This window comes from Pieris rapae, chromosome 8, assembly GCF_905147795.1.
Source record: "Pieris rapae chromosome 8, ilPieRapa1.1, whole genome shotgun sequence".
NCBI classification, from domain to species: Eukaryota; Metazoa; Arthropoda; class Insecta; order Lepidoptera; family Pieridae; genus Pieris; species Pieris rapae.
Window position 1 is genome coordinate 9,594,683 of NC_059516.1, and position 26,821 is coordinate 9,621,503.

The following is a 26,821-nucleotide window of genomic DNA, read 5'->3' on the forward strand; positions in this document are numbered from 1 at the left end:
AAAAAAATGTAAAAACCAAGGTATAATTAAAATTACGCCAGTTATTTTTGTCTTATATACAAAGTTGTTCCGTGCCAAAATACCAATGATTTCAAATTCATTCTGCGTGTAAAACTTGAAATTACTGAAGTTTCTTGACAAAAGATTATTGTAAACATGTTCTGTGTTGTTTAAATATTTTTCCCCTTGTTGCATACCATTCTTTGTCTTAAGCTGTGACCTAAATAGGTCAGTATATATTTTTTTTCTTATCTCTAGATAGTCTTATACTTGAATTGTATAAAAATTAAAGTTTTAAGAACATTTACATCAAGAACACATCCCACAAACACACCATCACGTACATACCCACACTTTTACACTATCACACAACACAACCAAATTAGGCTTAGTTAAATAAATTGAATCACAATTAGTTAAAATGTATTGAATACTTTTTGTTTGTTGGTTTCCTCTTGTAAATCTTTTTGTAGTAAAATGTATCTTGTATTCCATCTTTCGCTATATTTTCAGTGTATTTGTTTGTATTTATATATAATTCATGTTAGCTGTAGCATTACGAAATAAATAAATAAAAATATTAATTTAATTTAAAAATTAAATTTCAAAAATATAAAGTTTGGTTAGAAGAATTTAAAAAATACATTATATCTTCCTATTTCTCACCTGTATTTCCGTAAATTTTCAAGTTTGATCGTTGTTCCAGTTTACTTTACTACGAAGTTAAATATAATTTAGCTTAGTTTAATACAATTATTGTTTACTAACTGTACTAACGAAGTTAATTTAGGTAAATTGTTACTTAATACCTTTAGATACTTTGGTCGAATTATACTTTTATTTATTGCTTAAATGCAATGTATTAATTAATTTAGCATGGTACATACAGGAAATGAAAGAATATTCAAAGTCTAATAATTTATTTAATGAAACAGAATCATTTTATGTTAAAATATCTAGACTACGATTATGATGGTAAACTTACGTTATGAAAAACATATTTTGAATAGTTCCTTAAATATACAACAAATTCATCTATGTAATATAAAAAACGGAATCTATTGTAATAATATATACAATAGGATATTGAAAACCCAGCCTTAAAGAGTGAAATATTAATATAGTTTAAATATAAATATTTAACAAAATAACTCTTATAGAAGTCATAATGAGCATCGGTAAATAAAACAATTGACGACAGTTCATAGCGAATTCATATAATCTATATGATAGGTAATAAATAAAGATAATTTACAAAGTTTCAATGTAGACTCCGTCTTCATTCTGTTGCGATCGCCTGAAGTTTTCCATCTGCAACATATGTACATTGTTATTAAAGATCATTATAACGAACTTATTATAGACGCTCAATATAAAACTGTTTGAATTAGAAATAAGATAAGTCTTGAGAATTTTGTCTTTATTTAAAAAGACTTAGGGTCTGTTTCACAATGTCCGGATATGTTCCAAATAAGCTATTTATTACTTATTGGTAGGATAAACACTATTGTTGCGTTTCACGACTGTCAGATGGCGCTAATCGTCATGAAACGCGAAGTATCTTATTTTGAACTTTTATCTTTCGAATAATTTATGTGTTGCATAGCTATTTGATACTTTATCCATACATTGTGAAACAGGCCCTTAGTAACATATATTTGTGAACAACTGTTTGTCAAATTTGAGATTCTAGAACAGATTGAATATAGCTTCAATTGACGTACTGATAAATTTTTTCAAAACATTATTCGAAGTAACGCATATGAAACACACTATTGAAATACCCGAAGCAAGATGTCTAAATAATATTGACAAAAAACTCTCATGTGGTTTCCTAGTCGGATATATATATATCCCGGATTGTATATACAAATCCCGGAATTGTACGCGTTGGTTCATTATTGGTAAATACCGAATTTCCATATACTCGACGGTCGATTGATCAAAGACTTTGTAAACAACAAAAGCCTATTTCAGAATGATAGTGATTGAATAAGTATGGATTTCGATTCATGGTTTATTGGTAAACCATGAATCGAAATCCTGGGTTCGGGTACTGGTAACGCAATAATTATTCAGATAAGGCAAAACTTTTTTTTTATAGAACAGGGGGCAAACGGGCAGGAGGCTCATCTGATGTTAAGTGATACCGCCGTCCATGGATACTATCGATGCTAGAGAGCTCGCGAGTGCGTTGCCTGCCTTTTAAGGTTATATATTTTACTGATAGTTGCAATAAAAAGTGAATAGTAAATCGAAAAGAATCAAATTTATTACTGACGAATATTAATAAACATTGTACGAATAATGAAAATAATATTGCACACATTACATGAATTTAAAATTTGCATTGTTAGCGCAGTGGTTAAGTGTGCGATTTTCAACACTGACGGTTCAAAGCCCGGATTTTAAATCAACAGTTCCTTCTTTCGCTGCAAATTATTATTTTCGTACGGTAAAGGAAAATATTAAGCGTATTGTCTTAAAGTAAAAAATTAATGTTAGGTACATTATGTAATAAAAATTATCAATAACCTGGTAATTTTGTACTTTAGTTCTTACCCAGTTTTTAACGATATTTCGAAGCTTCATTTTCATTACATCTCTTGGGTTCTCATCGCGTTCGTATACACCTATAAAAAGTTAAATATTACAGTTACATATAAAATACGTAGACGATTCTCTATTCCTAATTTCTGACTTCGATATAGATTTTGGGGCTACATATTTAAATATCAGACCATATAGGCTAGTAAATATTAAGAATAACCAAAAATTATATTAGATTGGAATCGACTATTATTACGAAAATCTAATTCAATAGTTTGTTGATATACATGTAACCAAATTCCATATTATCGCGTAAATAAATGTCCTAATTAGTTACTTAGTAGTCACTGATAGACTTCATCAGGTTGATAAATAACAACTTACGCCCGAAGCCAATAATTAATTCACAATATCAGATTGAAAACAATCTGAGATCAGACCGTGACAGTCGATCTCTTATCTGCATACCAATAACCAAACCCTATAATGCAATCTCTTCGCTCTTAGCACACATATTTGATAATCAATATAAACCAAATAAGGTACTTAAAACCGTACAAATAATATTAAAATAAACATGTCTATGTTTAAAACATATCAAATAGCTTTTTAATTATTTTAAAAACTAGTGTAAGTTAAAATCTTAAAATAGGATATTCGCACAGTTGAACTGTCATTTTCATACAAAGATCTATCCACTTACACCGATCCAATACAGATGGCTAATACCAACCGTCGATTGGTTATTAGCACACTTTATCAATATTTGGTTTAAGAGGTCTAACTCAGATGGTCAAAAATTGATTGAGAGAGGTTATTGGGTTCGGGCGTTAGAGTCTATTCGAATATTAAATTGTATAGCTTACCACCATCCCTGATCGGTATGATATCGTCACCAGAAGGCAGGATTCCATAACCAGAGTGAGGATAGACAGGGTGCGGTGGAGTCTCTTCTTGTCCTAGTTGGCGACCACTCAGTATTTCAGAGCCTGATGCCTAGTGAAAAAAAAATGTGTGCATGTATTAGTGTACACATGTAAGAAGTGAAACTTCTTTATGACCGTTTTTTTTATTTATTTTTTCGAAAAATGATCTACTGTATGAAACTTTACATAAATTGGTTATGTAAAGTTAAATACGATATATAGTATTGCCTTTTATTACGATAACTTTACACATTTAAAGAAAACACTTTTCTCCAGCCGTAATACTTTTTGAGATTCAACATGTTTCGTCTCCAGTCACCGTGACCATGCACGCTGGAAAGTACGCGAAACGTCGGGAAAAATTTAAAATTATGTAAAATATTTTTAAGTTTACACTTTGCTACAATCCGTTAAAAAAGTGTGCTCTTTAAATTAGATAAAGTTCAACAAAAGGCTTTTATTATTATAGACATGAATACAAATACTTCATTTTACTTTATTACTAGATTTAGATTTTAAGATAAATAGAGAATTTCATTATTATTACTATCATTGTTATCGTTATTATATATTTTTTTTATTAATGGCTTCGAATGTCTTCGAATCAACCGTGGTAGGGACAAAAAAAAGATGGCGCGTAACGGAAAAATGTGACGCGTAACCGAATAAAGAAGTTTCACTTCAAAAAAATCATATAAACAGGCAAATGTACCAATAAAACCTTGAAATCGATATTCCTAGAATATTCAACTCTTGTTAAGCATATATACTTGAGGCGATGGCGATCGCTACAAGTCAAACCTTAAGTTGCTTGTTTACTTGCAAGTGTTTGTTTTACGCCGTTCTAAGACACTGGCATATTTAGTACTTACACAGCTTAAAGTTATATTAACTTTAGTGAAATACATGCACATTTTCGTTTATAACTACTCTGTTTCAATTTATATATTTTTTTATTAACTAAGTTTAAACTAGTACAAAAATAAACATTGGCGATTATATGTATATAATATGATGATATCGGTTCAAAGAAGAAAAATAAAAAGGAAACAGTTAAAAAAATAGGTTAAGTAATGTCATTATTTTAAGTAATTAAATTTGTTTATGGAAGAGCTGGGAACCCTAACACAGGTATTTTTTACTAAAAAGGGCTTCCAAATCTTACACTTTGAAAAGAAAATGTACTTAAAATGAATAAAGACTTTTTATTATTATTATTAATATAATATGTCTTTTAGTCTTCAATCTACCGCTTACGTCGTTTATAACGCATGTTTTGAGTTTCATCATCGGACGTCGAGGCAGAACACGAAATTACATCCGTACCTGGACGTCCGTCATTCCACAACTGCCCGTGCAACAAGCAATGTATTTCAAATTCTACTTTAAAAAAAGCTTCACATTCAAGAGAAAAGCGTACCAATTATTCAAAGGCCGACTACGCACTTGCGAGCCTGGCAATGTAAGTGTGACACATCAGGTATCACTTAACATCAGTTTAAAACATAATATAGGTAGCGTTAAACTGTACCAAGAACGGTTACTGGCAAATCAATAGTTTTTCAAGTTAGTAATTATGAAAAGCTGATAGCATTTCATCAGCTTTTCACAAAGACTTTTGTTTTGTATTTAAACTACGACTACCCACTGATATTGACTTAGTGTCCTTCAAGAAAAGTGCGTACTAATTATTAAAAGGACGGCAACCCACTAGCCAGCCCTTTGGCAATTTATACCACACAACAGCGGTAACACATAAAATGCCTCTTGTATGTTAACTAAAGACGTGCATCAATTAATTTTTCCGATTAAACAAACATTACTAAATGTATTGAGTTTACCTGTGAGTTTTCTGAGCGCTTCCCGTGTCCTCCAAAGCAGGAATGGCCGAAAGCTGAACATCCACCTAAAAATTAATATTTACAGTAGAAACACAATTACAATTACTAAAACCTTTACATCTTTTATGTTAAGTATAATTATTTATTTGTTATATATAATTTATGTAAGCTGTTACGAAATAAGTACGAAGCTAACTTGTACGGCGTTATAACAGTTAAATGTACCTTCTATATTTTACCCTAACTACAAGTATACGAGGAAATTCTAAAGCGGAAAATTAAAAACCAGGAAAAACTAATGAAACGAAAATAACAATAGACTGGGTGTGGTCACAATATCGTTTGCCAGAAAGCAAATTCGCTTTGTCATTAACATGTTGAGGAATCGGTAAAATTTTCCTCAACGTATAAACTTCATAATTTCAGTATTACGTGACTTTTTTTTCACTATATCTATTATATTGTTATTCATATGTTTTATAGATATTTTAAGAATAATATGACTTGTACGTCCGACTTTAGTTATTATTTTCCCTAAATTTTCATGCCACCTCCATGTCTTACCCGTTGATATGGAGCCCAGTATCTCTATATATCATGACTTTGACAACATTCTTTGTAATAAAACATCTGAAAGAAATTTTAAAGGCTAATTTGAAGTGTAATTTTCAACGTCTGTCGTTGAATTGTAAATATTATTCATGAATTTCCGTTTTTTCGTAAATCGCACTGCACTGAGATTTCATTTAACATTACGATCTAACCTAATTTAGACATAAGTAATTTGAGTCTAACTTAATTTTCTAAAAACGATATTTAACATAATCCAATAATACTACTTGCAGTATCAATTAGTGTCTTACTCATTCATACCTACACTTTTTTTATGTACTACACATAATTAAAGTGTATCACTTTGAAAAGCTATGGACAGTGAAACAGAAGTTTGCACTGACAATGCTCAAACCTTATTCCGGCGGAATTATCAATCGTATAACAAAAATTTGTCTATCGAGCCATTCAATCTGATAAACAACTGTAAATGTATTAAAAAATCAATAGTAATACAATTTGTTCAAAACCTCAAGTGGGTTTTGAACAAATTATATTTGAAATGATTTTGTGTATCTCAATTTTAAATATATACTATAGTAATGCTGCAGTATTAAAGGTACTAGCCACAGAGCCCAAACATTTAAATTTGTTTAACAAAATATATATGTTATTATATATTTTTTATTATTGTTACAATGAAGGTCAGGAATATTGTAACTACTCTACTCTTTAATTATGACATTTGTTTGAGTTATAAGTAACTAAAAAAAAGTATTTACAAATAGAAAGTTTAATTTTATCATAAAATTTACCCATTGTAAATTACTAACGTTATTTGTTACTAAATACAACACAAAACTGCATATTTTAAGTATTTTAACACACATTTACACATCTATAAATTCAGTTTCCACAGCATAATACTTAATTTTCATAAAGACTGGAACAGAGAATGGAGGAATGTTTTAAAATGTAAATTCTGCTCACTTAGCGAATTAGGTATTCATAAGTAAAGTTTTTAATATCTTGGTTAACATAACAAAATGTTAAACCCATAGTTCTTAAAACTCATAGTTAACAAAGCCTAATTATTGAAGCCTATTTTATCGATTGGTAAGAATTTTTACTTAATCAACCGGTTCGTACGATAAAGGGAAACATCGTGAGGAATCTTGTGTATTGTAGATTAACGCAGTTTGTGTCTTTACACCATGTGGCTTTAATAGCTATACCGACTTCAGTAACAAAATGCACCACGTGATCAGAAGTTTGCGCAGATTTTGAGGACATTACATCAAACTTGGACGTAATGTCCTCAAAATAAACAGTCTGGGAAAGATTCTGAACATTTAGACGCAGCCCTACACAGAGTATTAAGTAACTCTTAATACTCTGTGTACTTTTAAATCCTCAATAAAAATATTTTAAATTCGTAACTTTCATTAATATCCATTACTCCAAAGAAGAATGACAATTATTTACAACATATCATGTATGACGTTTTGTAAGTTTTTGTGAGAAAATATATTATTATTATTAATGGATAAAACACAGCATTCGATTTATATATACCTTGTATATCAGCCTCTAACAAGACAAAAGTATACTCGTAACAAAACACAATTACAGCCCAGAGACAATAATAAGAAGGTATTTTAAGGAAGCATATTCCCAATAGGAGGTATTAGATTAGGAAAACGGCATTTCAACCTCGAACTGGCACCGACACGAGGTAACGTACATATTTGCTCAGCTTATTTGAGCATCATGTACAATTGTCACTTTGAACAAACATTTGTATTGGCAAATGCGGTGTTTTACGATACTGCGTTTATATATACGAATTATCAGATTAAATTAACCATCCATCTTTTAGATCTACAGATTTTTGTATCGTTTCTAATAGGCAAGTAGGTGAACGACCTTCTGTCAAATTTTTAAGACTAGTGCTGGTTTCGTCACGATGTTTTCCTTCACTACAAGTGGTAAATGCGCACATAGAAATACCAGTAATGCACCGCCAGGGATAGAACCAACGATTCCAAGGATGAGAGCCGCGCCGCACGTTGAAACCACTAGACTACTTGTTATTAAAAATATAAATGGGAATATTAAATTCTCTTAATTCGTCTTTTAATTTAATTTCAGCAATAGTGGTTAGTAAGTGATCCATCAAGATGTTGTTATAATCATTTGTATATAAGACTTGCGCGTAACGACTTTTATAAAAGTAAGACAAATGTTTATAGAATTTTTTATTAAAATATGTATTTTTATTTACATAAGAAACTGATTATACACGAACGAGATACACGTCGCTATCAGCCGACCTAATTAAATCTACCAGGCTCTTTCTGATATGTATCTTTAATATAATGGTTAAATGCGCGCATATTACGAATTTTAGACGGTAATTGTTTAACACCCTCATAGTTATTAGATTAATTCAAGCCATGTTATCAGAATAAGTATTCGCCTCGTCACAGGTCATCTAAATATAAATTATAATTCCTACAGTTAAATATGGGTAAACGGTTAAGATCCAACATAAACAAAGCTTAAGATATATTCAGTTTAAGCTGTGGTGTGTTATGCAACACAATAGATAATATTGTCAACGTATAAATGTAGTGGATTATCTGTAGCCTCTAACGAACCTTACCGGTCCTAATATAATCCCGAAAACATATTACGTCACCAAACTATGTATTTTCTTTGATAAAGTTGTATTTGCGTTTATTCTTGTAAAGAAATAGTCTTTAATTTAAGGTGCTAGCCTGAACCACGATGGCCACAGTCTGGTGCAAGTCAACGACGAGCTATAGAAAGAGAAAACAGAAAGCGAGGGGGAGTGAGTATATAATTAAATATAAAAACTATAGTAAGAGTGCTCAAAGTTATATAAGATAAACTATTGTATACAAAGAGATAAAGATAACACACGTTAAGCTAGCAAGTTCCGAACAATATTGACACGAAATTTAACTAAACAAATTGATCCTATGAGCACGTGCGTAGTTATGCTATTGTTCGCTTGTAATGTTAAAAGGCCTTCGTTGATAAATAAAAACAATTTCAAAATCCGTCTAATTAATAAATCTATGAAGTAGCTTTGCACGTCAAGAATCAGTTTCTTTTAGGAAAAGGGCGTCTTGCCAAGAGATAAAGCTGTATCGGGAGCCATGTTGCATGTATTTAATCAGTGTTGATTTTCAGCGGGAAAATCTCATCCCTGAAATCGTAGGTTCGATCTCTGACTGCACCGATGTAATTGCTGTCTATATACTCATTTAACTCGCTTGTACGGTGAAGAAAAACATCGTAGCATGCCTAAGACCTAAAAAGTCAACAGCGTGTGTAAGCCATAGAAGACCAAAAACCTAATTGCTAAACCAATGGTCACGAAACCGAAATCAGATAAAAGGTTTTAGCTGTATTTTTATGCGTTGAATAGAATAGTGGATAACCCTTTTCGTCCTTATTTCACGTATTGTTCAACCCTTTATATATTATAAGCTACATTCAACTAACATTTAAATTACGTATTTTAGTTTGACCACTTAGGAAATAACTCACAAGTTCTATGTGTTTTGCGACTTTGCCCCTTTGAGTTCACTTTGAAATCAGACCGTTAGAATTAAAGTATTATTTTACGACATAACAACAATTTATAAGGCACTTATAAATTTAAATTATAATTTATATCTAATAGTCGTCGTGTTTTTAAGTTTGTTAAATAGATCTTTAATACTCGCGTATCAATTTGCATTAACTACAATGTTTACCGACTACAACAAAGATCAGTTAAACTACCGTTCGATCAAGTGTTAGAATATCGTTCAGAACAGCAGACATCGACGTGATCTTGAAAAATACGACTAAGAAAAAAAAGAGACAGCAAATCTAATTGTATAGTGTATACTCCATTATACCAACATTAAAATACTCCAATGGATTGTCTATAAACGCACTGTAAGCCTACTTTAGTGAAAGAAACTTATTACTTTTTCAGGGCGAAATAAATAGTAATACTGATTATAGAAAAGAACTTATTGATCATTGTTTAAATGTTCATTTAAATTATTTTCCTCATTGCGTCTTCGAATATAACTTCTTGATACGAATTTGCGAATATTTTCGTGGCAGGCGCAAATCATTTTAAAATAACAAACGCAATGTTATCCCTTGCCGCAAATGAAGGGTTCTCATTAGAAAAGCTCGCAAGTTAAGTAATTTCCAGTTTGAAAAGGTCTAATCAGGCAGAACGTGAGTTTCCATTGTACGAATATGTATTTAATAACAAATCTTGAGGTTTTAATCATTTTCAAACAATCGAAGCGTAGGGTTAACGTTGATTTACAAAATTGTTTTGATATTAAAGATGTGGATCTTAGGAAAAATACAGCAAAATAAAAGTTACGTCGATAAATAATTAGTAAACTTGAGTACTGGCGGTATACAAAAATGTAAAGTCAGTGCTGTCTGTACTGTTTTGACGTACCTATACCTATTTACTTATGATCCCGTAGTACATATAAGCAAACTAAGGATATACTCAGACTTAGCAATGGCGACGTTAAGTTCGTGCTAAATATACGTCGTTAACACTGAATACGTTTAGAACTGGCCACTTAGAGACATTGCTTATGAAAACTTTTTTTGAATTTCGATTTTAGAAATCTGTGGTAACCTAATGTAGTATATTGCATTCATTTGTCATTTGTTTTTATGAATTGGCTGCAAATCTAAAGCTCTTGTTAGGTACACCTTAAAATGAACCTAACGCAAGAAATTGTCGGTCAATGATTTATTATGACTCGTTGTGGGCTTATTTAATAACAAAGCTATGATAGACTGCGATTAGCATTTCTTAATGAAGCCCCATCTCGTACTACTATTTACAATTGGTTTAACGAGTTTAAGCGTGGACGTAGCAGTCTCAAAGATGATCGACGTGAGGAACGTCCTTTAACACCGACTACTGAACATAACATCAGTGCTATGAGAGGCTAAAGAGAAAGATAAGAGTGACTTATCAGCAGATACGGGCATTCGTACTAGTTCAAAAAATATTACACGAAGATTTAGGCGTCAGAAAGCTTCTAAGTTTTTTAATATAAAACTTTATTTACTCACGTTTGGCATTTACTCCAACTGATATGACTAGAATCGCGATGAGAGACAGAGCTAGTAAGTTTTGCGCCATTGTGTACCTGAAAACAAATATATAGTATATGATAAATAAAAATAAAAAAAATATTTTAGAATTATTTTTTAAATTAAATATGTATTTAGAAATAAAGTAAACAATTCAATTTATTCTTAATAAACTGTAGCTATATTAATTATATTGAGTTATCCTGTGTCAGTAAATATCTTTTTTCAGCTAGTATGTATCAGTAACCGCAGTAAATAAGAACTCAGCTATATACTAAAAATAGATTTTTTACAAGTATGTGTGTATAGAGACGTCTTTGTTTTATAACTTTGAACTTGAAAGGTTTCACCAATACATTATTGATAAAAGAACCGCTTTGTTTAATATTTCGTAAAGTTATATTTCTGTTAATTTCAAAGGCGCGACGTAGAAACCATTGTCCGAGCATTGTTATAAAATCGACAATTATTAGTAGGTAATTTGATTCTTTGGGATTATATAACATTATTAAAATACTTTCAAGTTTGCAACCAATATAAGTAGTAACTGACTTATTTTACATACTGTTTTAATTTTATATTTCATTAATTAAATTACTCAATATTAATCGTTTGTTAAATCGTTAAAAATATTAGCCTAAGCTAAAAATATGTGGCTGTAATATGTTATAAGCGATATAAAAATGCGAACTTTAGATATCTCTTGTATGATTTGAACGTAGCTGTTATCGTCGATTTGACTTAAATTATATGAAAAAAAAAAATAACAAAGGGATTACATTTATTTCAAAATAATCTTGAACTTATCTTTATATAATTAAAAGACTGAAATCCTTCTTTAAACAAATAAAGTTATCAAATTAATCATCACGTGCATAGTTTGGAGAGTCAACATTGGTTTATGACCGCAGATCCGATTATATCGACTAACATGTGACCAGCGCCCTTTGATCAATACGAAACTCTAAAAGCACAGTTGGTTTATTTCAGCTTATTTAAGGTTGTACAATAATGAATATGTACGTGCTTACCGCCTTTAATTACCCTCCCGTAGTCCACATTGAGAACAATCTCGTCCATTGAAAGGCAAGGCGTGGGTGAATAGTGTGTGCCACCGCCTATTCTTACTATGTACTAGTATAAATATTACTATATCAACAAAATATTTGTATCCCGTATAACACTGGAGCTAGTAGTGCGTAGTACCTAATGTTTCTAGAAGGTATTTAGTGATTTTAGTTACGTACGTAAAAAATTACGTTACAAAAACGTAATTGAATTTCACAAATGAAGGAAAAACAAAATAGTACAACATGAAGAATAAGTGCAATGTGAATGCAACAACAACAAACTTTTTTAAGTCTGGGCCTCAGATTTCTGTATCTGTTGTAGGATCAATGTTATAGGTAAGTAGGTGATCAACCGTAGAAAAAAGGTCCATTGTTGCATCTGGGAATCGGGGATGAGATCCTTCCTGTCACCAGGCCAATACTCAGACAGATACTATTACTACTACGTATTATAGTAGTAGTAATGGAATTTATATGTAGAAATTATTTATATTGCCATTTTGAAGCCAACAGGCATCACTAGAGACCATGGCAAGCGACCCGATAGGACGTCGTGAATACTGTAATATCTGTGTGTACACGTTAGCCCCGTCTCAATACCATCACACAAGAAAAATGGCTGGGGCGGCCGCAAAGCTGGCAGAACATAATAAATAGCTTAAATATAAGATTCTTTCCTTCACCTTCAACGAGCGTACAAATTCTTAAAACCCGGCAACGCACTCGTGAGCCATCTGGCATCGAGAGTGTCCATAGGCGACGGTATCAATTAACATCAGATGAGCTGCCTGCCCGTTTGTCGTTTTCTATAATAAAAAAAAACTTCGATTTTTACCCTTTGGAGAAGAGACTCTTGGAACGTAGAGTTCTAGTGCACGGGTGCTAATTAAAGATATAAGTTGGCGCCTGGTCGTTAGTACCGGTGATGTCAGAGCTGGTGCTCCTCGCTCAACGAATAAGTATCGCCATTCAGCGAATGCTGCCAGTGTTAAAGGTACACTGCCATAGACAGGGTCCAAAAAATTTTTTTTTAATTTTCTTTTCATTAATTTTAATTATTTTTATTCTTTCTAGAATTGTAAATACTCTACTCATATAGTACACTCGATTGTTATGTTTACGATATAAATATATAAGTTATTTGAAACGACAATCTTGTATCTCAATTATAATATACAATGTGTTCCACTTATTACATTTACATTAAGTCTGTTTACGTTTCATTTCATGTTTTTACCTTTATTAAAATGTATTATGCAGAAGTTACAACAACAAAATGTACTCAGCGTTGGAAATATAAGTGAAAATTATAATGAAAGGTGCGATACGCGTCATATTTAGATTTAGGTATGTCCTGTGGGGGCGATATGAAAAGCGAGCTTCTTTAGTCAAATTCTAGTATTCATGTTTCTTAAAGATAACTTATATATGAGACGAAATCTAAAACTATTGTGCTAAGGATCTTTTTAATATATATTATTTAATATCTGTTTTGGCTTGTATATATGATAATATTACGAAAATTATTTACCATTAGTGTTATTTCACAGAAGTTAAGTAGTAGTTAGAAAATATATTATGAACAAAATATTTTGTCGTACTGGCCACTTTGACCTCCAGTAAAAACCTCTTTGGTTAGGAATTCCAAATTCAAATTTTTATATCTACTCGTGTATTTGTTTTTCGAACCAGCCAAATACACAAATGATGTTATTCCGCTTACTAGATGTGACAGTATTAAAAAATTTAATTCAGATTTTTAGCTGCAATATATCTGTTTTAAGTGAATGTATACACATATTGACATCCTCATCAAAACCTTAACACATAAGACGTTTAAAATAGCAAAGGAAATGAAAAGAGCTTTTCTAAAATAACAGGTGACTGAACATGGCTCAAGTTATTCTGGCTACTGCCCGCGCGGTAACTGTGGGAAGCTAACTTAGTTCGGTTCCAGTTTCAATCTGATTACATATATGCACGAATCGCTCTGTACCGGGTCTAAACAGATCACCAAATAAATTCCAAGTTCAAAATCATGTTACTGGTTGAGACGTATTCTGAAAATGATCGAATAAACATACATACATATATGTTACCAAATTTGAGTTACGTACAAAATATATATTTTTGTTTATAAAAGAAATAATAATATATGGATGGTACGATTCCTAAGTTTTAGCTTTTTCTTCTCAGACCTATACAAGCTTTTTAAAATGTGGTAATAATATTCTTTTCGTATACTTCTTAAGTATCTACTTCATTCTTCTTTTGTTTCTATATGATATTTATTAGACACCATTTAGTATATTTATTAAACACCTTATTTAATGGCTTATAATAATAATTAGGTTAACATTAGTATAATATTCTTGTTCATCCTAAAATAATGATGAAAGATCATACTTTATGAAACTCATTAACTTTTAACCGCGTCTTTAAGCAACAGATTTCGTTATTAAGTACAAATATTTTTCATACAAAAATTTATTAGTTAGTAAGAATTAAATTGAGAATTAAATTAGAATTTAATTTAGAATTTAATTTACTTTGTGTAGCGTCAAATAATTATAAGACGTATTATCTGCAACTTCAAATTAATTAAAATAAATAAATTAGGAAAATATACATTATTAATTATTACATTATTATTAATTTTTATCTGCCATAAAACCGTCAATTTGATTATTTTGAATTATCGGTTACAGCTGTGTATTTAAAAATCTATATGTAAATTAACTATTATAAAAGATATAAGTTCCATTTATTTTTTTGTACCCGTAATCAGCGTTCGATACCCGTCTGTGGACCAATGGACTTTCTATGGAGGCATATAACATTCCTTAAACGGTGAAGGAAATAGTGAAGAAACTGACTTGCTTTAGACCCAAAAAATCGACGGCATGTCAGGCTAAGATCACCTACTTGCCTATTAGAGTAACAAATGATCATGATATCTAGATGATATCATAGATCTAAAAAGCCACAAATTAAATTATTTTTTAATTAAATCTTTAATGATTTAAGTAACCCTTCTTAAAAATGATCGCCCGACTAAGATCGTGGAGCTTTATTCAAACTATAAAGTTCTCAAGTCATTAAAGTTTTATTGCGTTTTTATTTTGGCGCGAAAGTGATGCTAAGATGGCGTAATATTATGAATACTAAAACATCGTAAAGCACCCTGCTTTTGTCGTAAACTGACAAATGATGTATTCATGTGTATAGAGATAATGTTGAGAGGCATTCAACTGGATTTACTCTTTATTATGAAACACGCAGGTTACTTAAGTGGTATATTGCTTTTTACGTCATGTAGAGACTGAAAGGCATAATTTCCATCAATATTTACTTAGAAACATATTGTTAATTACATTGTATATAACAAAAGCGTAGATGTTGAGTGATTCCAGCGTTCGTTAAAGACTATAATATGTATTACCTTTCATATATTCAATGAATACGCTTGCTAAGTAAGCTTTTTTATAGAACAGTGTAATATGTATACCGCCCATGGACACTATCAATGCCAGAGGGCTCGCGAGTGCATTGGACCTTTAAGAAAGGATACGCTATCTTGAATGACGCTAGGTCGGAATTGGTTCAGAAAAATTCCATGGGCAGCTGGTTCCACATAGTCGTGGTGCGCAGCTAAAACTTGTCTTAGAAAACGCTCAGTTGTGGAACGACGGACGAGTTTGAGTTCACATGTCTTACAGTCAAAAATAATATTACACAGAATTGATGACCAATTGATTTATTTTAATTTTCTATTTATATATTTTTTTAATATTATTATTACTATGGGCGTTACGAATATTGTTAATAGTATATTTTTGCTATGGGAATACATATTTATTACCGAGTTGCCTGTAAAAAATGTAATAAAATTTGCATAGGGCAAGACAAAGGCTTTATCGCTAATGATTTTAAAGTAAATCTCTTTATTCAATCTATAATCATCTAAGGAACCTAATAAATGTCAATACGTTAATTATAGCTTTAAATGTAGATTGAACCAACGTAGACGTACCAATACCAATTCTTAAAAGGCCGTCAACGCACTCACGAATCCTGTAGCATTGAGTGTCCATGGGTCACCAAACATAAGGTGAGCCTCCTACACGATTGCCCTCTGTTCTATAAATAAAGTTCATATTTAACAGCACTAGCGAAAGTGTTTAGCCGGTAATCGAAGGTAGGACCTTATATATGGAGTTTTGCTTACAAGTTAGGCAATAAACGCTAAAGCGAGAAAAATGGAGAAAAGTTTCGTAATGAAATTTACGGTTAAAAGGGATTGACGAATATTTGTACAACTTTCAAAAGACGATACATCATCTGTGATACCTTTGTTCATAGTTAACAGCAAAGTGTCAAAGTTTCATAAAAGATAGCATTATATTACTCGTTGTCTATATATATATATATATAAAAGGCTGCTGTTACAAAGACTAACAAAGTGAAAAAAACTTGGCTATTTAAATAGAGACGAAGAGTTAAAATGCAGCCCTCCTCATCCCTCATTAGACAGGGGTCTAATCGACCAACCAATGCTACAACTTAATACACTACTCGATATAGGAATAGTATTTAAAGCTGATTTAGACAAAAACATCAATGTATTTTCTAACGATCTTTGAACACATATTTGTCTTTATCGCGTTGTTTTATACGATCGCAAGAACAATTGACACGTGACATACAAGTCCCACAAGACGTTTATCTTGCTGATAACAAATACTTTATTCCTTTGCGCTTGTTTGAAATGATATTCTTGAGTGTTATGTTTATGAAATGAAGGGTTATAGATACAAAAGCAATCTTGTTTATCTAGCAATGCCTTGTTTAGTTTGAGAACTAAATGTAAAATTAGAAGTATTTAATGTCTTTTTTTTTGACATTCATAAGTGTACATTATGTTACCTATATAAATAATAATAATTGACTTTGACTTAATCCATTGCTAGATACCGTCAATGGATATTAAACAAGTAAAATTAAGGTCTTAGGAATTATGTTAATCTAAAATTTCTTTTTAATTGATATTTTTTTTAAATATTCGTGAATATATCCTTATGATGATTTAACGATGAAAGCCCTCTGGCATTGAGAGTGTCCATGGGCGGCTGTATCTATATATATCTATGTATAACATCAGGTGAGCATCCTGCCCGTTTGCCCCCTGTTCTATAAAAAACAAATCCGTTTGTCGCTGTAAGCTTTCTGCGATGAAAAAGGTCTTTACTTAGTGTCCACTCTAACCTAACAGTGTATTTTATGACATTGCCTTTGCATTCGAAAATACTACATGAGAGCATTAATCAGTCGCAACAACTCTGCATTTCGACTGTCGCGTTACAGTCCCAGTACTTACGAATCTTAAGATGAAAGATATTAAAAAGCCTTTATTTATACATACGATATACAAAAAATATCTATTTCAGATACTTTACATTTAACAAAAAAATAATAACTAGCCTTAGAATATAATAACTGAATAAAAATGGAATCCCTTTAGTCAAGGGTCCAAAGTACTGGACGGTTAGACGGTTAAAGGATCTACTTTTTTTTAAAGAAATTGTTGGAAGCATTACTAAGCCAAAGCTTAGAGTATCTTACTTTCATCGATATTATGTAGAAACGTTAAATCCCCAAGGCTTCTTTTGCAAGTAAAATTTACGCGCTCAAATTCCACAGATCTTTGAGTATCAATACATAAATAGAAATTCTGTATCAACCCTTTGTTTAGTATATAAGAACCTAAATTACTTGCATGGTCTCATGTATATTTACGGGTTTCTGTTTTTTCGAAATTACTAGCCTGTCTCAGAATCATAAGACAATCTTTTGGTTTATAATATTAGTAGCGTTTGTCATTTAAATAAAAATCATAAAATAATTATATTTTATGATTTTTATTTAAATGATTTCCAAAACACAAATATACAGTATTTACAATATTCTTAACCTATATAGTAATTATAGTAATAATAAAAGAAAATCAATAAGTAGATAGTTACAAAAAATTTAATAACTTTGGATTGTGGCATCTTTAATGTTGGCTGAATTACCTCGCGATTTTGCGATACTTTTTCATTGAGCAAGGAAAGCAGCCAGCTCTGGGGTCACCGGTACTATCTACCAGACGCCAACTTTTATCTTTAATTAGCTATAACCCTTCAACCCCACGGCCCAAGAGTTTCTATTCTAAAGGAAACAAAATTGAAGCTGGAGGAAAGACTTTTATATTTGAGCCGTTTCTTATTTTCCGCCTGCTCTGCGGTCCGAGGGAGGTGAGAATAATTATTAATGTAATTAATTAAATCTATATGGAATCGGTACTAAACATATCAAATAAAAGCTGAAAAAAGGTCTGAAGGCTGCAGATTTGCAGAGATATCTACGTTCGTAGGTACTATGGCAATAATTAGTTTGTCTATTGGTAGAACTTTCGACAGTTGTTAATTGTTAACAGCCTCATGAGGTCTTTGAATCTGTCATCATGCCTACTTCATTTATAACAAACCTGTTCATGAACCCCACATCCTAATGCCTAATAGAACAACTTCACTGACTGTTTTATCTTTTATACGAAAATAAATTAAAAAATATTAATAATTCAATCCGATATACAATGAAATAAACACCTACATATTCAATTATTTGAATGACAAACATTTTAACAGGACACGTTTTCGACCAATTTCATTACATTTGCACTTAGTAAAATTGTCTTTATGAATCAGTTTACTGACAATGAAATCTGTTTTATAAGCCAAGATATGAGGATTTAATAAGCTTTATGATAATGGAATAATAACTACTTAATGCGCGATTTTCAAAGATATGGTAAGTATGATTAAAACTTTATTGGTAATAATCGTGCGTTATCTTTACTTTTACGTTAATTGTACGACCTGATACTAATAAGTATCCAAAGTTTGCTATTTATAAGTAATAAAACTAGCAAAATGTATCTAACTTTTGACCATGTTTTTCAAAGTTTCATTCCACGTATCTTTATTGTTATACTGGTTTAGTAACCGACAAAAGGCGAGAAAAACATTCGTCCGCTTAAGATGATTATTTATAAAATAAAAAAGCTTAAAGAAAAGGTAAAAGTTAAGTTCTTCTTTAAGTTAGACCAGTCTCCCAGCTACTAAATCACCGGTGACATTAGTAAGCCAATCACTTAATATCAGCTATTGTTTTAGCTTGAAGCGTAGTAGACTAAAGTTGAATAATTCAGTCAACTACGATTTCATTTATGATTTAAGGTATGAGGCCACAGTGCCTCCTTGCTTCATCTCTCTTTCCGGACATGAAAAATATGAAAGGAGAACTTTTACTACTAGTATGATAACTTATTTAACCTTAATGTGTCTTCCTTATTCTTATTTATTTTATTATTCTTTATTACTTAACATGTCATATGGAACATGGTGTAATGTTTGCAGCTCCTTACAAACGTTGTGTAAAAGACAAAACTTGGCGATTAAAAATAATGGCGGAGAGTTTATTGCCAGTTCTTCTTTTCCGTTAGTAAGGGCGTAGAACGGAAGAGAGGAATTGGCAATAAACTGTGTTATTTCTCTATTTTTTTATTTATTATGCAAGGTCGAATTTAAATTACATTAAAATTGCGTCAAAAGGACGCATTCACCGCACATTGTCAAAATAAGGTAGCCCAAGTTATTAAAATAGTCAGAGTTAAAGAGATAAACAAGCAATAAAATATATTTTTTCATTTCACTGACAAAGTCAACGAGCATCGGCTAGTAATAAATAATTACTTAATACCCAATTAAGTAGCCATAAATTTAAATATATATTTACACTATGAACGGAATGACAGTCGAATTAATTTATATTCTGCAATGTGAAAATTATTACCAATCGTACAATGATTTAAATTAATTTTGAAATTTGTAAATTGGTGTTTTAGGTAAACGTAGGTTATTAAATAAAGTCAATATTTAATGATCACATACAGTAATATTTTGAGACAAATATGTAATGTATAATTTAAATAGCTACTTCAGCACGGTGTTTATTTAATTATGTACCTATTGTATGACAACTATTACTAAATATTCATAATTATTTCTAAGCTATCATAATAAGCTTAAGCTAAGATATGAAAAAGTAAAAAGTCGCTAAGTCGCAACCTGATTGTATCCTCTTTTACGTCACGCATTTTTTTAATTCACAGATTAAGGAGTTTCCGAATATAATAAGAAAAATATTGGTACTTCTGCCAATAAGAAGTATAATTTTGTTAGATATTTAATTATAACGTTACGTAATATTCTGGATTATAAACGTATGTTAAGCTAAGATTTTGAGCCGTACGCGACAAAAACAAAAAATAAAAAACGAAAAAATATGCAGTAAAAAACACGTTTTAGTAATATTATAATTATTTTCATATTTTGGAATAATTCTATTAGCATCTGAATATTCTCAAATAAATGACTAAAATTCGAAATATTAGAAATTTTTACAATCAATTGCAATTAAACAGTTTTAATCTAAATTTAATTTTTTATGTAAAATAAAACTATTTTAATAAGAAACTAGTTAGCCTGTTTAAAATAATATTTGTATGTATTTTATTGTTGGGAGATTAATTGGAATTTAAAGATTCTCTCCATGTCCCTAAAATTTCAAATTTAGAAATAACACAAAAATATCAAAGCTTTTAAATTAAAGCTTTATTAATAAAAAGGTATTGAAATCTATTAAAACTGTACTATGTTTAAAAAAGTTGAAAAACTTACGTATCAAGTCCAAGTTGCAGCGAAGTTACCAGGAACCACTGGCGTCGCCGTTGCCACGTAAAGTACGCTAGGGCGGGCGGGCCGCGCGCTTTTAAGTCCGCCCATAGAGCTAGCGAATAATGCGTGGGCCGCTCATACGTACCTGGTTAAACTTTGTACCTTCCTACGTTTTTCTTGTGATTTGAACATTTGTGTTTTAGTTTTTCTCACGTTTGGTATCTCTTATCTACAGAGCAATTGTAATTCTACATTGAAACATTTGTTTTCATTTTAAAACAATTAAGAAGTTTAATATTTAGCATTATAATTAAGCAATGTATTACAAAAAAAACTGTACAATTCTGATATGAAAGTTACTTTCATCTGAAATCTAAATTCAAAAACTAGTGAATAATTACGTAAATTGAACTATGAATAAAAAAATTACCATGCAATAACTTTTCCTGTGGAGAAAAGAAGCATATGCCACGTACACGAGGATATTTAAAAATTAAAGTAACTCAAATATTAACAGTTCCTAGTCTAAAAGTATTTAGCTCTACACGCAATTCAACCACGTTTGGGGTAAAAGCGAGACCAAACACAACACCCCATCCTCTCGCTCACGCACTCAAGTTATTAGTTGCAATCAGTTGATTATGAAGTTGTTATTCAGTTGATTGTAGGAAGCACTCGATGCTTTTTAATTATGGCTTATCAGATGTGTAATGATTCCCATGAGTTGTTTTGATTTTTCAAATGGCAACAGCAATACGAAAATAGAACTCTGAAAAAAAAAATCTCGCATCTCATCTGCATCACATTTCTATTTTGTGATCTTTCTCTCTTTCTTATCTGACATGGCATCGGCCTACTGTGTCCAACGACTAAGAACGAAAGACCGTCGAATTTCTGCCATGCCAAATCTTCGCCATGTTTTTCCTTCACCAGTGAGTGCCAATTGGGCTCATAGAAAATCCATTCACGGGGATTGATTCTATGGTCTCAGGGATAAGGGTGGAGGTGGCGGTGGACGGATAAGAGGAACCAGAATAACCAAAGAAAAAATGTATGTTCTACGATTTTTTGTAGTTTAAAAGTATGAATATAAATTGACATAGAAACATAAAACCAAAACATATTTTATTATAAAAAGAAAATGATGTAATTTTTAGGTGATTTAAAAGCTTAATTAGCTTATAAGCTTTTTACCGTGGTAAATTTCATCTAGCTATCTCTCTTGTAACAGACCTAAATTCTTTTTGAATAGTTCAAGCAAAAAAAACTAAAATATATGCAATCAATTAAAATAAAATTTCATAAAATTTTCTGTATATATTAAGCTTATAGTCATATATATGGTTATAGTATAAAGAGTAAACGAGCCTACGGGACGCTCAAAAATTGCAGTTATTGCAACCCAGTGACACTCATTTCAGTGGGTACGTTGGTGGCCTTTAATAATGTATGTTAGGAAATATAGGTAATCAGCCTGCTATATTTTTAAATTTGATACACTATTCTTTACAAGAAATCGATCCCAGAACCACACCACACAGTTGATATAAAACACCGAGTATTCATTTATTTTTTATTTCATCACTACATTTTTCTATCTTAATAGTCATTACTAATACGATAGAATTCCAAAATCCCACACCAACTATTCTAGATAAAAACATTAAAAAATTAAACTTATATTCCTAAATCTATCTATCCTTAACTAACAATATAGCTAGCAATTCTTGTGAACTCAGCCAGTGTACAAACAAATAGGTCCACCTCAATAGCAACTCTGTTCACTATCCGTATTGCCCGCGTGAGTGGCGCTTTGCTAATCAAGTTGGAATGTGCGCGCGGTACATCCAAAAGTTTAGACGTAAGTCTCAGGTTTCTATTTGATACCCGTAGACCCAGCCTCTCCATTATATCCGGATTATGCACCCTACCCGTAAGAATCTTAAATAAATAAACTGACACAGCTAGCTCTCTTCTGAGGCCTAGCTGGTCGTATCCCACCATACCCAGAACAAACAGGGTCGGGTACATAAGCGGATACAAGGGATACACTCCATACAGTCTCTTCTAGAGGTAGCGAGTGAATTTATTTTGTACTCGCTCTAACATGAGACTGTATTTAGCCTCATATGGTATATAGAGTAAAATAATTAATTAAATAAATTAAAACAAATTAATATTATTATTTCAATAAGATGTCCTGTACCCTAGTATTTTTAAGGTGCAGGACATAACTTTGAAAATAAGAAGACAAAAGTGGAAATGGGCAGGCCACTTGATCAGGCTGAGACGACAACATTAGACAAGTCGCGGGAATAACATGGGGTAGAGTGGCCATAGAAAGGCCAGAATGAAGAAGATTGGAGGAGGCCTTTGCCACCTGGCAAACGGACATGCAAAAGTGGAGGAAAAAGACAATTCACGAAAAAAAATTAAAAACAAGTAATAAAAAAAATTATAATAATAATAATGTTATGTCCGATGAAAAGGCTATATAATAATTTCAGTAAGATAGATAGATAGTATTACATTGAATATTATTAGTTTTCTGTTTTCCGTTAACAATGTTATCTTTAAGTACTAAACTGTAGAAATTGACTGCTTAATGAGAAACGTTTAGTTTCAATCAAATCCTTGTAACTTGAATTGAATCTGTGGTATTTATAAGATTGTTTCATATATGGTATAAAGTAATAAAATTATTGAAATATTGTTCTCACAAGAGAAATAATCGACTTAAATTGTCTACCTCCCAACCCATCAATCCCTTCCCAAACATTAACACAGACTTTGACTTCTGGTGTATACAGACGTTTCAACTTTGTAAACCTATTTCTTTGTTAAATTAATAAGTCTCAGTTTTGTATTTTTCTTTATATAGTATTTAGTAACTATTGTTTAGTTAAAATTTCATTTAACTTGGATATTGAGCGATGAGCGGAATACCCCGTGGCACAGATCTTCTTAGACTCAGTTCAGGGTTCAAATACCTGCTGAAACAATGTAACCTGTTTAATGAATAAATTGTATTGACTGGCCCAGCTACGAATGAATATTAATTATTAATATGTTGATACCTAGGAAACACTGAAATGCTTAGAAAATGAAAAACTACTCAACGTAGAAAACTACCAATACTTTTATTGTTTTTCAAAATAATCTCCGTTCCTCTCTACACATCGTCGCATTCGATGGAACCACTGAGAAAAGCAGTGGGTCTATTCTTCTCTTCTATCGCATTTTCATACGCTTTCACCGCATCTTCGGAGCTCATAAAGCGTTAAATGTTATCAAAAAAAATGAAACTCGCAGGGCGCCAGGTCAGGACTATATGGTTGAGGTTATAGATATATCTCGTGTCACAATGTTAGACCGATTCCTATGAAATGTATTATGCATATTCAGTAGATCTGAGAATCGGTAACTATGTATCTTTCAAACCCCTAAGCGATTAGGAGTGTCCACCTCAAGAATTTATTTTTATTTTTGACAAAAAAAATTGTTTTCATTTTTTTATGATACAACATATAAAAATACATACAAACCTAAATTTTCAAAAATAAGCCCCTATTTTTTATTTCATAGTTAAGGTCTTTGAGGTTTGTCAATAGGGTAGCGGAGCAAAATGTTCCATGTCGGTGTGTACTAAGAAGGCAGACTAGGCATTATGAAGAAACGAAGTTCGCGGGGGCAGCTATTAGATATATAAAATTACTAGCGGATCCGACAGAAGTTGTCCTGTCTATACGTCTTTAATTTGAAAATTTCAAACTTTTTTTAATAAGCTTAAACATTCTGGACCATTTTGATGAAAATTATTATTCAAATGTTATGACAATATCTAACGATCCAGCACATGGTCTACAATTACACAATGATAACAAAACTTTTTTTTAATTTGATCGCAGCGCTAACTGTCGGGACAGACTAAAATTAAAATTCGAATATTATTTAAAATTTGACAGTGCGATGGTAGTGCCGTCTGTCGGATCCAATGTAAAACATTCCAAAATCAACAACTACTAATTAATTAAAAAAAACATTGTCCAGCGGACAAAATTGTGAATCTAAACCATTCTCGAATCTCCACGAACACACACAAAAAATTTCATCAAAATTGGTCCAGTCGTTTAGGAGGAGTTCAGTCACATACACACGCACACAAGAAATATATATATTAAGATTAAAGTTACACTAACCAATATAACAATTGGTTAGTGTAATATTTCATCTAATATTATATCAAAAAATCGTTTATTACACAATGTAATATGGATATATATTAAATAATTGAATAATGTGAACAAAGATTAAAATATGGCGTACACAAAAGAGAGTTATTACTACCTCTTAAGCGGTCCTGTAGTGGACCTGAGTGCTAAAGTATTATTTGTCATCGTCACAGAAATATAGTTTCTAAGGATTACCCAGAGCATTGTATTTTTATTATCGTTGTGTAACTAAAGTTGTCGTTCCTTTACAACATAGTTCGTTCATATTAGTTTAGTTCGGTGGTGGATTCGAATTGCGACTATTTTGTCTGCAAATGTTGTGTACTAGTTGTTAAGTGACTATTGCATAGTCAATGCTCTCTGGTACATTACGACCTCTATCGGGACTTCAATCTCAACAACGGCGCCACCAACTTTAGATTGTACCACCAAACCATTTTTGAACCATATTCTTACAAATAAATGATTAAATTATCTGGGAAATTTGAATAAGTGAATTATTGTTAGTACAGATTAGTTTTAAGTGCTATAGTGGTGGGAAAAACGAGGACCTTAGAACAGAGATATCCTCCCCTATTTTAGAGACGGTAAGCATATTGAATGCTTCTTAATGTTAATGGATGAGGTAATACTTAAATTGCTTGTTTGTTTTAAAGGCGAAATCGGATTGTTCCATAACTTCTCAGTGAAGAGAAAAAGTAAAAAAAAATAATAACTAGTATATAAGAGTTTAGGACAGTATATGCGTAAAAAAATAGTCACTGTAGTATCGTTGGACTATAATGAAAGCATTGCTGCGACCTGTCACCTGAAATCCTATGACAGTGTTCTTTTATCACAGACTACTATACTTAGTATTTAATGACTGATGAATAACGTTTCTCTCACTCATTATTTCTAAGTAAAGTTTAGTAAGTAATTTGATCGTAGATTAATTGAAGATTGACTGAAGATTATAACTTATTGTATAATTATTAGATCAATAAGTAAATTTATTTGATAAATATTGAACTTCGAAAAATCATTTTTATTTTTTAAACACAAATTAAGTTCTACAACATGGCCACGAAAAATTTTAACTTGATTTCAGAAGTTAGTCACAGAAAGCGTCAAAATTGTGAAATCAAAATTTTCCTAAAATTATTCGGCGAATTCTCAACAATTTGCATCGTGTTGTTAAAATTTAACATCCCAAGGGACTTGGTAGATGTACAATTTTAAATAAGCCATAATGATTGCTGCATAAACTTTTTCATGTACATTTAGCTTAAATGAATTTTCTTATAAACGGTCAGGCTGATGTTAATTGATACCGCCGACCATTGTCAATGCTAGAGGATTCGCAAGTGCGCTGTCGGCCTTTTAAGCACTCCTAAGGTTTTGGTACACTCTTTTTTTAAAGGAACCTAAGTGAAATTGGTTTGGAAAATAATTAATGAAACTCAGCAGTCAGCTGCCGATATTAATCCGAACAACTCCTCTGAATACTCGTGGTAATAGCGGTAGTAGTGGTAGTAGTAGTAGTTGCAGAGTGACCCCACATCTCTACGCACTGCTATATACAGTTTATACTTGTATAAATATTGTATTAATTAGGTATATTGTTTGATAGAATTCGTTGGCTACTAATATTTGAACATTTGTACATAGACAAGAGCAAATCTGCATTTAAAAACACGAAATAACAAAAACAAAGAAACTTTTTGATAA

The 26,821-nt window shown here is 31.5% G+C and overlaps 1 protein-coding gene across 1 annotated transcript; it reads right to left on the reverse strand.

The window, feature by feature from the left end:
- Window positions 1-1,196: 1,196 nt before the first annotated feature.
- LOC110998906 (neuropeptide CCHamide-2) lies at window positions 1,197-20,954 on the reverse strand. Its single transcript, XM_022267718.2, has 6 exons — window positions 20,883-20,954; window positions 11,009-11,085; window positions 5,318-5,382; window positions 3,417-3,546; window positions 2,563-2,633; window positions 1,197-1,311 (listed from the first exon to the last, which is right to left on the reverse strand). Exons 2-6 carry the CDS (start codon window positions 11,076-11,078, stop codon window positions 1,252-1,254), a joined length of 396 nt encoding a protein of 131 aa, XP_022123410.2. The 5' UTR covers window positions 11,079-11,085; window positions 20,883-20,954; the 3' UTR covers window positions 1,197-1,251.
- Between the last annotated feature and the right edge of the window lie 5,867 nt (window positions 20,955-26,821).

Coding starts and splice junctions, on each gene's coding strand:
- LOC110998906 (XM_022267718.2), bottom strand. CDS start 11,078: ATGGCGCAAAACTTACTAGCTCTGTCTCTCATCGCGATTCTAGTCATA. Junction 5,383..11,008: donor AGTTGGAGTAAATGCCAAAC/GTGAGTAAATAA, acceptor ATTAATTTTTAG/GTGGATGTTCAGCTTTCGGC. Junction 2,634..3,416: donor CATACCGATCAGGGATGGTG/GTAAGCTATACA, acceptor AACTTTTTATAG/GTGTATACGAACGCGATGAG.